Below are 13934 nucleotides of genomic sequence, written 5' to 3' on the forward strand. Positions count from 1 at the left end.
TATATATATATATATATATATATATATATATAAATACGTAAATTAAACTTACTTGCTCTTGAGATCCTCGTTATCGTCCCAGAGACGTTTGGTATCGATCTCCAGCTTGGCGCGTTCTCTGGCAGTTTCGTCGAGCAGCTTTCGCGCATCGGATAGCTCGTGTTCATACATGGCCTTGATACTGGAGACCTCCCGGGTGACGGTCTCCTGAGTAGTCTGCATCTCTCGGGTCAGCCGGGAGTTCTCGGTCTCCAAGTGACGCACCTTTTCGATGTAACATGCCAAACGATCATTGAGATTCTGTAGATCCTGCTTCTCCTGCAGCCGGGAGTATCGGGTTGGGCTAAGCGGGCTGCCGGGTCGCCGGCCGATTGGCGTCGATGTAGTTGGTGGCGGCGACTGGATGCTGGAGGACGACGAGGCGACGGAGGCGGAAGAAGCGGAAGCGGCGGCTGCGGCTGCCGCTGCGGTCTTCTTGCTTGATTTCGTTGACATTGTTGTTGCGGAAAGTACGCGACTAGCCTGCACGCGAATTCTCGCGCCTGCGGTCTCGTACGAGGCACTCTACGTCGTTCTCGATTAGATACCCTCGGCGACACTGAGGGGGAGTGAGACAGAGAGAGAGAGAAAGAGGGAACACCGGCGCGTCCGTGTCTAGCGTATCATCAACTCGTTGCTGATAACGTCTAACGTCAGCGCGTCCGTGTCGATCGAGCGAACGCGTGTACTACCTCCGTGATCGTCTGATCAACGATCTCGCACACCTCGCAGTCAAATGCGCACTACCGGATCAAGCAGCGCCAGCCAACGGTCGGATTAGTGCGCTTGCTTGCGACGACGCCACATCACAAGCCGGGTTTCGCGCCGCCATTAACCGGAAAGAAGCGCCGCGTGCAATGATTGGTTGTGGCGTCGCAGGGACGCCACGCGATCGACCTATCGCCTCTCACGATCCAGCCGACTGCGCTCAATGTCGCGCAATACGATTGGCAGCGTCCAATATCGATAGTACTAGAATGGCTACAGAATGAACCAATTGCAATGAATGATCGAAGAGACATTAAATTTGAACGCGATCGTTGAAATAATTGGGATTTCCGGCACGTATTAAATTTCTTTATTTTAATCATATGTTTAATCAGCCTTTCCGTACTTTGAATAAGACATATGATTCAGGAGTTTTATTCTCGAAAAATATTGCATGTGAAAATATTAGAGAAGTCTTAATATATGTAACAAATACTACTTATAGTATTTTTGTACGTACACATTTTCGTGTGAAATATTTGTCAAGAATACATTGAAGGATGAAAAAGCGAAAAAATTAATAATAAATTTATAATTTTATAGCTATTAGTATTTTAAAACAATATTTCACAGTGTATTGTCTACATTTCTTAAGAAATTATTTTTAATTAGAATTTATATATATAATAATAAACTAGTAAATGTGATAAGAATTGTCTCAATTTCTGTTACATTAAGATTAAATTAGTAAAGATTTAATTTTGGTTTTAATGTCCGTCTGGACTATAATTAATATCAAAGTTTTTTCCCTTCTTTTTTTCTTTTCTTTGCGATTAACGTTTTAGATATATTAAAAGTTATTCATTAATTTCAACATAATTGACACTGATTCGCTGAATGATCAAAGACTGGTTTTTGACTAAATCGATAGAATTTAAATGTTTGTGATATTTGTGAATTTTTATTTCAGTAAGCTACTTTCTATTATTTTATAATAAATCGTTTTTGCTTTCTCTATCTATAATATAATATAATATAATAAATTTACCTTTTAATGATTTTAATACATTTTAAATTGTTATTAGAGTTTGTTTTTATATTATAGTTTCCCTTAATAAGTGAAGATGGCTCACTGAAATGAATTTGTAAAAAAATTTTTGTTATTACATCATATTGTCTCCGAAGATGGTTCAAAAGTGGTTGAAACATGTAAACGGATTAATTATTAATAAAGTTGTTTTGTTAACAGTATTGATTTGCACAAGAATTATCGCTTGACTCCTATTGCCCTGTCATATCCAAACATTTTGTGAGAATTGTCTCACTCGAAAGATATTTTTGCATAGAATATCTTTCAATAATTATATATTTTCGTAAACTATTATATTAAAGAAATTATATTAAAGAAATTAAATTATTTATTAAAAACAATATTGTTTCCCTAATTAATTTAATTTTCAGAACATGATGACAATAATAAATGATAAAAATTGTCTTATATAAAAATATTTCTATATAAAAAATTTCTATATAAAAAATATTTCTCTTTCAGAAATTTTAAACTCTCTAGACTGTTATACTAACGAAACTAATTTCTTCAATTATCTTCATAATGAAGAATTTATTTCAAGAATATAGTCTTTTGATAATTTCAAGTTGAGTGGTTGAAACATGGTTTTAAAACAACATACAGCGTTTTATAAATAAATATTGCATTATGATATATTTTAACAACCAGTGGTAACAAAGGTAGGTGTCTCTTTTACGTATTTATAGCAACAGAACAGCACTCTCGTATGATACAAGCTTCGACTTATTTAACTGTTCAATATATATTTATAATATTTATATATACATATGTATACATCCTTTGAACCCCGAAAAAGAATGTTCGTGTAACGTAATAATATAGTCATAGAAAAAAATTTGTTCTGGAGGAAACCGATGTAACTTATAAAGCTTATGACTTTAAATAACTTTTAGGATTCTGAATAAGATATATATGTATATATACATGTATATGTATGTATACGTATGGTATATGGTAAACATATGTATATATAACATACATATTATATATATATATATATATAAATGTATAATATATGTATAAATGTATAGATCTCTCCTTGTTTTTAAAGAATATGATTCTCTAGCGACATGTGATATATTAAATATATAGATATAATCTGTTACATCAGCATTTTCACGTTTTAGATATCTATATATATAATAACTATTATATACATGTTATAAATTCGATAATATCTCACGCATAGCTTCTCTCCGCTACACACCGTACTTTATTTGGTTTAACAGAGGAGTGTCGCTTCAGTCATCTTTGGTAGAAGCATGCTTTTTTTCGTACAACGCTATCTCGTACAGATAACACAAAACGTTACTCAATTAACGTGTCTGTTCCCTGAGTTGATATACAACCACATTTCAGTCTTTACCATTTTGTTACTTCATCTCTCACAGCAATTATTACACATCAATTAAAACAATTATCTCACTAGTATAAGCACAGCAATCTAACAAAATCAAAGATCAAGGCCGGAAATGTGTTGCTCTTTCTTATAAATCCCCTTTTCGTGATACAAAACTGCCTGAAAAAAATATCTTTCCCTAACACATCCTTTATATTTTAAATTTTGATAGAATGCAGTACAAAAATAACAAAGGGGATAAATACGAAGTAATTTGTTGGAACTAATTCCTTCACTTATGTAAGTCGATAATTAGTCAACTCTCGAATTATAAGGAATTATATCAATCACGAATTAACGATAACACATTGGATCACAAAATTATAATCTGGCTTAATTAAATCTAATTCATTTTCTCGGGCTCCGAATGCTTTATCGCAACTCATTCATTTCCATCATTCTCAAAATTGTCACATATGTCAAATACTACACAAATACATCAAAGTGTGTGACGCTTCTACACGAAAAAAATTAAATACTGAATAGAAATTCTTTTCGATTTTACTTATTATCTATCAACATCGTCAATTAACATCGTCATTTTTTTTATAGTCATCTGTAAAAATTAATAGAATATAATGTATATAATTATATAAACAAAATTTTCTTTAATCGTATAAATATGTGTCATTGTTCTCAATAACACTATTCGTAAAAGAGTGCTTAATTTATATTTTCTTTTTTAACAAATAGTATTTTTTAAATATGTTTTTTTTTCCTTTTTCTTGATTGAGGTACCACTGGTAATAACAGTTGCTCTTGTTATCTTCGCGTAATCGCGTGTCATTTCTATTACATTAATATCTTTAATGTACTCATAATGAAATGAGCTTTTGAGGCACATATACCACATATACACTCGTTATAAGCAATCGCTAAAATTTTCTTCGTATTGGCTAGTTAATCACTAATCATCATTTTTATGATTATCGATTGATTATCGATAACATCACACAGAAGTGAATTTTTGGAAGAAAATTTTAACGGGAGTGTGTAATAAGTTATAATAACTTACAACGTTTGTCGTCCTCGCACTATAATCACAGACAATCCCAGTTTAACGCAACAAAACGATTCACCATCTTATTTGCATCCGCCTACTTTACATTTCTCTGTTTCTCTCTAATAGAAGTAATAAAAATAAAATTCTGTACACTGCATAATAAATTCTGTATATTGCGCAAATCTTCGCGGAGAAACGTTGATACTTTGTTGAGACCCTGACCATAGTGATATATCGTTTTATACACGTCCATTTCTGGTATCTATCCAATATATTTAAATTAGCATCGTAAGAATGCACTTTTCAATTTTATATAATTATTTAAATAGAAAATGGACCAAGATTTTTTTTAAGAAAATGGGATGGCATAATTATGTTATAGCTATTTATATATTTATATACGATATTCTAAAACTCTGATGAGATAGGAATGATGCGATGTTCGCGTTCTGTACGAACGCAGAAGGCAGCGGTGTTGTAAAGATATACCGTGTAAAATGCATAGGAAACAAAGTGTGAATTCATTGGAGCGTTACTGGACCAAGCATAAGTAGGAAAATTCTCTACTCGACTATAATCGTGGCAAGGCGTTTCGGCCGCTTGCCAGCTTTATGTCTCCTATGGACATTCCCTTCGTCATGCGCGACTTGCGAGGACGACTCGAACGACTCCGCGGAATTGTCAGAACCTATATCTCTGTCCGAATTTATTATTTGTTCGAGTTTACGTTTCCGCGATCGTGTCATTGGACCGTTACTACTGCTGCCACTAGTTTCACTGTCAACGTCACGTCGATGTCGATGCTTTTTCGTCGGGATTATCGATTGACACGATTCATGGTCGGCATTGCGTTTGGTCCGCTTTTTCGCGGTTCTCTCAAATTCTTGCAGGAGTGAAAGTCTTACCGAGGAATTCGAATCGGAAGAAGAAGATAGGGAACTCAGGTACTCGTTAACAACTTCGTCATTAAAATCGAAGACGCTTGGTGACGAGGTGGAAGTGTTTGCAGCACTTGCTGTAGCGCTTGGTAGACGCAACTGAACTGATGACGGACTCGAGGAGGAAGAAGAAGACGGTCTCGATGTGGAGGAACTGGAATTGGAACGTTTGTGCTTGCGACGCTGAGCCAGTTTAGCGGCATCGACTGCGCGCAGCCGGAAACCCTCGCGCTGCTCGTGCGTTGACGTTGAACTGATGGCTACCGCATTATCCGCGTGAACCGCATCAGTGGCTGGTGTTACCGGGAGAATCGTAGCGTCATGCGTCGTCAACCACGAATGATATACCAGAGAAGCTGCGGTGAGTCTATTGTTGGGATCGATTATCAACAAACCTTTCATCACTTGTTTCGCACCCGGAGACACATGACTCCAAGCCTCACTGTCAAAATTAATCTCACCGGCTTTGATGCGCATCGCTATGTTAGGTGTATCTGTACGGAAAGGTGGATTATCGGATAACATGAAATACAGAATAGTCCCCAGGGACCACATGTCACAGCTCTCGTCGTATTCTTGGTTAGCCACAACCTCCGGGGCAGCGTACGGGAGCGTGAAGCAGGGCGTGTGTAACGGCTCGCAGCTGTTCTTCATCCGAGCAAATCCAAAGTCGACTATCTTTACAGGCGAATCTTCGCCTTGATGCACATATACGATATTCTCTGGCTTGAGATCACGATGCACTACGCCACGCGAGTGCATGTATCGCACTGCGGATGCCAATTGCCGCATCACTCGCTTGGCCTGCCGCTCCGAGAATGGGCGCGGTCGTTGTAACAATTCCCCGCCCGAGAGCAATTCCATCACGATGTATGTGTGAAGTCGATCGTGGTGGACTTCTATCAATTTCACTACATTCGCGTGACGCTGACACACACGCAACAGATTTTCCTCCCGACTGCAATCCACTCGCCTGCTGACGATCTTCACGGCGTATTCCTGCTGGGTCTTACGATTACGACACCGTCGACAAATCGAAAAACTGCCGTCGCCTAGAGCTGGTCCCGCTTGGTCTAACTCGTATGTCTCGAAGAACGTGGATTCTTCGAAACACGTATTCAACAGATCGGACAACAAAGGTCGTTGCGAACTGATTTCGCCACCAAAGATATCCCTGCTCACCACATTGTCGGTGAATAATATCGAAGGCGCTACATAGGAATAACCCTGCAAATATATCCAAGTGAGAAATTTTGTAAATGTTTAATAAAATCTGTGACTGTTATGGCTATCTATTTGTTCGGAATAATAATGAAAAAAATTAAGAGAAAACTTACCCTAAAATGTTTGTCAGGATAGTCACCATCAATGATCGCTGGACTGTCAACGACGACATTCATCTTTGTGAATTCGTCTGAAAAATTGCTGGTATCTAATTCGTGCGAAATTTTGGGAATCAAAGGTGGCTTGATCTGTTTCTTCTCCAGACCTTCCCAAGTAAAGGCCGGTGCCGCATCCATGAAAAAGGGATGCTCTTTGAGCTCTTTAGCGTCGCGCGGTCCACCGCCCAATCTTTGTCGTGGATCTTTGATTAACAAGCGAGTGATGAAATCGCTTACGTTAGCACTCAGATGGCTCGGCATTGATGGCGGATCATTCTTTAATATCCTCCTCGAAATTTCTTGTTGATTATTTTTCTCACCCTCCACCGTAAAAGGCGACGCACCGGTCAGTAATTCAAACGTTAATACACCCACGCTCCACCAATCGACAGCCTACAAGAATGTCAACTCGATTACAATACGTTTAAACATACATATCTTTATTCTGTATTACTGTTAATTATATCCAAGACACAATTACATTTTCTTTTATATATTTTATTTATACATGTAACATTAAAATACATATTTTTTATTTTGTGTGAAAATTTAATTTAATAATTAGTTTATGCTTCTTCATTAATATTCAAATATTATAATTATACGCTTAATAAGTTCAAGTATCATAAAAATTTAATTATCTTCTAGGAAGAGAGATAAAACAGATTATCATCCGAGTCGTCATCCGAGAAAAGAAGCTACAAAAGTATAGGGATGAAATAATATGCGAGTTGGAAACGTAAAAAGATAGACAGGTATCAACGTTAACTTACGATATCGTGACCATTCGGGCCCGCCTTTACTACTTCCGGTGCCATATACTCGATAGTTCCGCAAAACGAGTAAGTACGCGCATTGCCATTCCTTTCGTGCGGTAGGAATTCTTTGCTGAGACCAAAATCCGTCAACACGAGATGCCCCTCCTTATCCAAAAGTATATTTTCAAGTTTGATATCCCGATATATTACGCCAAGCTGCAACATCAAATAAAATATTATATACAATAGATTCAATTTAATTTATTTCGTTTATGCGGATTGTTTTCATTCCTCGTCAAAAGATATATAATATTATTGTTGTTTGTGCGCACATATAACATTAGTATATTAATACATACGTCATGAAGGCGCTCTAGCGCCAGGATAATTTCGCCAATATAAAATCGTACTGCGTCCTCCGTGAAACAATCATGTTGATATAGATGCGTAAACATTTCACCGCCGGCGACATATTCTGGAAATAAAAAAAATATCTCATAAGTTCGAAGTTCTATAGCCTCAGGGAAGAAAGAAATAGAACAAATTTTTCTTCTTTATGTGTCATCTACAACGACATTTGATACATGTAATAGTTCAAATAAAAAAAAGGATATATTTTATTGATATCTTTTATTTTTATTCATTTTTGTTGCACAAATATATAAAATCTTGTATTTTATCCGTATATAGATCTTTTTATTTTGTCTGTAATGTAAGTAATACTGAAATTGTTTAAGAAATTATTTTGTATAGACAAAATATTAACTTCCTTATTATTTATTCAGCAAAATTTAACTTGACACGCATGTATGTTATATTTCTTCTTTTTTATTTATTTTAGTTTTTACTTTATTTATCCTCTGTCCTTTCCATTGGTAGATTTATTTTCCTTTACTTTCAGTTCTTCGCCGAGTCTCACCTAAGATCAAACAGAGTTTGTCGTCAGTTTGAAACGCGTAATAGAGAGTTATCAGGAACGGGCTGTCCCTGATAGCCTCCAGAATTTGCCGCTCGGACTTGGTGTGCTCCGTCGTCTTCTTCTTCTGTACGATGGAGGCCTTTTTTAACACCTTCATAGCATAAAGCCGTCCGGAGTCAGCACCCGTTCTCTTTCGCACCAGGAAGACTTTACCGTAAGCTGTATGAAAACGAGATGATCAATTTTAAAAGCGTGATATGCGTCGCAGTTTAGAGAGAGTTTAATAATAACGGAGATTAAGAAATATTGCCATGCCAATATTGAAAAAAATAGTACAGTCCGAAAGAAAGATCTAAAGCATTATCGGAAATTAACTTATGTATAATATATCGTGTAAAAAAAAAACGTTTAAAATTCGATGCCTATAACGGTATAAATTACAATATCTGTTAGAAATAATTGAAGTGTTTATTATTATAACCGTTACAAATAGTTTGAATGTTATTACTAGTGTTGTAAATGTTATGATTCAGGATTGATTACAAATATTATCAAACTGGACCACGTTTCGGAAAAGGCACTTTATCGAATGATTTCTCACCTCCGGTGCCAAGGACTTTCAGCAAGTCAAAGTGTGTCATGTCCACTTTCTGGCTGCTGTTGTCCGCTAGATTTACTGTAACAGAAAAACGGGAATCCTGTGAGAAAGGTTGATACTCGATAATATCCGATTGATGACATCCGTTATATCATGGCAATTTGGTACAATTGTTACGGAACCGATCTCCGCTCGCAAAAACCGCGCAAACTATACTCGGTGCACCAGTCGAACGCGAACCAGAGAAATCGAAGAAACATATCAATGCAAAATTCTAAAAATCTGTTTTTCCAAAGTGTAATTAACCCTCCTCGTTTGATCGAATCTGAGTCTTTTTTGTTCAACTCAAATTTTTTTACTGCTTTAAACTTTCAAAAAGAATTCGACTACTTTTCAACATCTTCATTATGTTATCAAACAGTTTTTTAAAATTTTGTTAAAAGCTTTATTTAATATAAAAATTAAAATTTTCGAGCAAAAATGATGAAATTTGAGAATAAAATTTCGCTTGGGCCCTGATTGCAAACGAGAAATTTAAAGCATGAGATATTTTCACGTATTTCTATCAAACGTTTGCTGATGTAAAGTAAAAACGTACATTGAAAGAGACGTACAATAAATTGACTCGATTTCGCTCTGAGTGGTCTAACGGTTGGACTGGAGTACACTAATTAACAATTTCTTCATTCCTAACGGTCGCATTCTCCTCTCGATATTTGCGTTCCTCGACGACTCGTTTGTCGCACATTCCCAGACACGAGGAAAGAGAGAGATTGCGAACGTGGTGACGCGCGCGAAGCGAAGCTGACAAGGCTTCTGAACGAGACAATGAGGTGCTTCTGGCATTCATTTTTCCCTCGACGTCGCATGCGGGAGTGCACGGAGAGAGAGAAAGGAAAGAGATGATCGTATATATTCAATGTGGCCGAAGCGTCACGTGGACCGACCCGGACGACGGCGCCTCGGAATGGAATGCCGCTTATTCGATGCGTGACACGCGAAAAGGTACAAGCACCTGCGATACGCTGCTAATATCGACAGGTCGGCAGGTGCGAGGATGGCCGTGAATGTGCATACATATCGCGTGAGCGATTCGCCGCGCAATCGCGCCTCACAGCTACGCTTCGCTCCATTGCGGACCAAGTTTATCGCGATTTCGCATATCAAAAGACATATGTTGTCCGTAATTAAAGCAGCAAACGCGTGTAATGTACCTCAAAACGAAGAAAGAACAAGTGGTATAAAAATTACGGAAGTATGTACATAGCGTTAACTATACGACATGAGCGACGAGCGGGAGGGAGTCAAGTGCGGCTTTAGACATTCATGTATTCCATGGCAGCGGAGTTCGAGTTGCGATTATGTTTCAACGTTACATAATTCACGGAACTGTATGTAACTATTGCAGCGAACGTGACGAACGATAAGAAGCAAGATGAGTAACAATATTTTCGTTCGGTAAATAATTTACAATAATAATTTTATCGTTATTTATTTTTGTCGTCATTCGATTTATCGGCATCAATGGATTTTTATCGAAAATATACCCATTATATCTATAGCGGAAATATACTCGTTTCGATTTTAATTCTTGAGAAAAACAGCTGCTAATCAGAAAGGAACTATGAATAATGGGCGAGATAAATGATTAAGAGAAAATACCGTGACGCGTACGAGCAAATGTACATAGAATTGATTTCGATTCGGCTAAATGTGTTTGCGTTTAAATAACATCAGCGAAGTATACGTTTAATATTTATAGCGTACGTCGTACGCTGTGCGTGACGCATGTTTCATGTGGGAAAATTCCGAAGGGACAGCTGGGATTCGCAGATTCTGGGTGGACCACCCAGAACACGAATCTTTATCCTCTCAGTCATCTTTTAAGCCGGTTACATGAGACTTTAGCATTGAAGCTGCACGTGAAATTGCACCTCATAAGTCGGAGCAATTCTGCTAAGCATATCCGTTCACAGTGTCCCAGAACTGCAACTTTCTTTCTACCACAGAGTAGCCTCGACTTAATCAGTCGATTAATCACGATCTCTTACCCTAATTTTCAGCCACTAACTAACATAAACGACAATCATCTGCCGAGTAACATTCTTTTAAATGACCTTTAGACAATCAATAGTATTACACGATATTTGATATTACAATTATTGATCGTCTAGAAGATATATTTATTTTTAATAATTAAAGAGGGCATTAATAATACTTAATATTAATCATCTAGGAGTCATTTTACATCTTTTACATTTTGTACATATCTCTTGTATATACGTATCTTTGTACTATTGTACGTTTTTCGCTTATCTTATCTCTTTGTTTATCTACCTCTTTATTGCGAAGCAGTTAAGTGGGTCACAAAGTTCACGGACAATCAGAATCGAAATGTATATCCTCTGTACTTATCCTCTGTGTATTTATTTTCAAATTCTTTCAAATTCTTTTCGTTAACTATCGTATTGAGAAAAAATGTTTTATATGTATGACTAGAGTTGGTAAAATAATTATTAAGAGCTCCATTTTTATAATTATTACCGCTATAATATTAGTAATAATAATTATATTTGTAGTTATACCAAAAATATTTATAGTGACACTAAAAATGATTATAATTTTTGATTAAATTATAGCAATCACAAGCATTTTTTTTCTCAGCACAAAAATAAAAAATTCCTGCATGATGTTCTTAAAAGAAAATAACCTTGCGGTTATACATATACGTATATTAGGAAAAGATGACTAATAAGACTGTCCCCTTCCCCATTGTGCTTATTTCGTTGACTCATTCGATGGTAACGCAAAAAAATGGGAACCTCAAGATTGCGGTACAAGTAGGTCACAATTCTGTTACAGAAATTACTAATAACATTGCCACTTTCACTTTTGCGTCTCTATATCCTTCCGTGGATTTTCTTTTCCTTTTTTACGCCAAGAGAGAAACCCATTTCTCGGTAGAGAAGCGGCGAAAGGAGCTGGAAGATCCAATAAGTTCCGATTAAATCGATGGAAAAAAATCATCGCCAGAGGGTTAATGCGATCTCACCGAGACCGCTGAAATTTCCGATAATCGTCATAATCTATGTGTATACACATTTCTTATGCCATTCAGCAAGTTCAGAATTAAATCCTAATTGTAGAAGTTTAACATTAATGATTTACTTAACATATTAATCACCTAATTAAGTAATTTCTTAAAAATACAAGCATAATGTGACGTACAGCCCAATAAGTCGCACAATTCATCGAGATTTAATTAAATGTCTTCACGTCTCAACGCCTCAAAACATTTTCAAAAAATCGCTAATATATCGCATACTTGAAAGTTCAATTCGTACTATTGTCATTATAAGAAATATTTCTAGTCGAAATACTAGAGCTTGAGTAATATGGATCAAGCTAATTACATCTCTTTTTTACGAGAACAAAATTGATCTCAAGAGTATTCCACGATTGCGTAATCGCGGTGCGAACGGGAATCGAGAGCAGGTGATTAGTCGGCGAAAGCGACACGGATGCATGGCGGACGTGATCGCGAGGAATCGCGAGGAATCACGAGGGTCGGGCTCGTCCTGGACGTCCCCGGCCCTGACTGCCAGTCCGAGAGAATGCATGTCAAGGTAGCGATGTGGTGGAGAATCGCATCAGGCGGCGAAGCGCGGCGCGTAAGTACCTATCTACATATATACCTCGCGATTCTACATATATATCGCGAATTCGCGAGTTCGCACACGCGACTTTTAAGTGCACTTCCGAGAAATTGCGAACGCGGAATGACCCACCTTTACCGGAGGCATGAGTCAAGTTCGCGGATAGATCCGCGGAGATATCGTATTCCCAAGGACATGGATAGATCTCGCCGAAACAAACGCGAGAGGACCGATTCTCTCAAGTTTTAAGTTCTCCGATCCGCCTTGTTGCTCGATTCGGCGGCGCGGCGATCCAGATGGCCGGCCTCCTTCAGCTCGGTGACTTCGAGGCGCGGAGTTTCGCCTCTCCGGTCTCCGTTACCTCGGAACGGCATTCCGGCCCCTCTCACTTGCGTGAATAATGAGTTACCTTTTTCTGACGCTCGATTGCACCGAGGGAAAAACAATCGGGGAAGGATGTGTACCGTAATCTCGCGAGGCCGGGGATGCCAATTTACAAAATTGGCCTCCGCGCAAGAAATATCACGACGGATTTTCTCTCCGAAACATATATCATGTTCTCATATGCATTAGATTAAACGAAATACAAGAATTTTAATGAGAAATTAAAATTCTTGTTCCTTCTACTTTCTTCCGTCGGTATCGAATTCCATAACCGTATTGTATAACAAAAAGATATGGTCAACGCGATGTTGCAATTGCGTTTTTTAATTGGTCAGTTTGTAAAATTCTTTCTTCTAATTGATCCATCAAACGCTTCAAAGCATTTGTAGCGAAACTTTGACCACAGCCTAAGAAAGTGCGGGAAGTTAAGCGATTCAGCGTCCGTTCAAATTCTAAGACGGATCTCAAGGCTCCTCGCTATTTCGTGTCATTCCAGCTTATTGCATAATAGATTGAGATTCCATAAAGTTTCGCGATTTCGCTACAGTTTCGCCGAGGCTGCCGGATGTTTCCTTTTCTTTTTGAAATGATCGTTGGAAACTTGAAAATCGTACACAATATGGAGTAATAAGTATAATATTCTCGTGGATGCACAGTAGGAGAGTAAATTTAGATTTAAATTCAATTAGTTATTTCAGTACGCTACTGCTTATGTTATCCATCTGTCTTATTATACTATAATGCAGAAAATGCATTCTGAAGGCAGCAGGAAGAGAAAAAAGCTTCTCGTTTAATTCGCAAAGGGCGTATCCACGACAGTGCGATCGCGAGGTGCACACCATCGCGGAAGTTCCGCTTTTGTCTGACCCAGATAGTCGGCATTCACTCGCTATTTCGTAACGGGACTGACTACTTTCTTTCGCCAGTCGCGACGTCGGCTCGACTACGAGTATATGCACAACATATCGTGTATACAAATGTTTTGTGTGTGTGTGTGTGAGTGTGTGTGTGTGTGTGTGTGTGTGTGTGTGTGTGTGTGTGTGTGTGTGTGTGTGTGTGT

General features: G+C 37.7%; 2 protein-coding genes across 2 annotated transcripts in view; both read right to left on the bottom strand.

The window, feature by feature from the left end:
• Positions 1–495, bottom strand: part of LOC105623673 (lamin Dm0-like) — a 13570-nt gene extending 13075 nt beyond the window's left edge. Inside the window, exon 1 of the mRNA XM_012205055.1 lies at positions 53–495. Within this exon, the coding sequence (XP_012060445.1) occupies positions 53–495 (443 nt within the window). The remainder of the gene's footprint in view (positions 1–52) is intronic.
• Positions 496–4802: 4307 nt separating this feature from the next.
• Positions 4803–13934, bottom strand: part of LOC105623695 (ribosomal protein S6 kinase alpha-5-like) — a 29690-nt gene continuing 20558 nt past the window's right edge. Inside the window, exons 2-7 of the mRNA XM_012205077.1 lie at positions 8838–8912; positions 8237–8455; positions 7677–7792; positions 7333–7533; positions 6515–6952; positions 4803–6404 (exon numbers count right to left, since the gene is read on the bottom strand). Of these exons, the coding sequence (XP_012060467.1) occupies positions 4803–6404; positions 6515–6952; positions 7333–7533; positions 7677–7792; positions 8237–8455; positions 8838–8912 (2651 nt within the window). The remainder of the gene's footprint in view (positions 6405–6514; positions 6953–7332; positions 7534–7676; positions 7793–8236; positions 8456–8837; positions 8913–13934) is intronic.

Source organism: Atta cephalotes (assembly GCF_000143395.1).
Source record: "Atta cephalotes unplaced genomic scaffold scaffold00062, whole genome shotgun sequence".
NCBI classification, from domain to species: domain Eukaryota; kingdom Metazoa; phylum Arthropoda; class Insecta; order Hymenoptera; family Formicidae; genus Atta; species Atta cephalotes.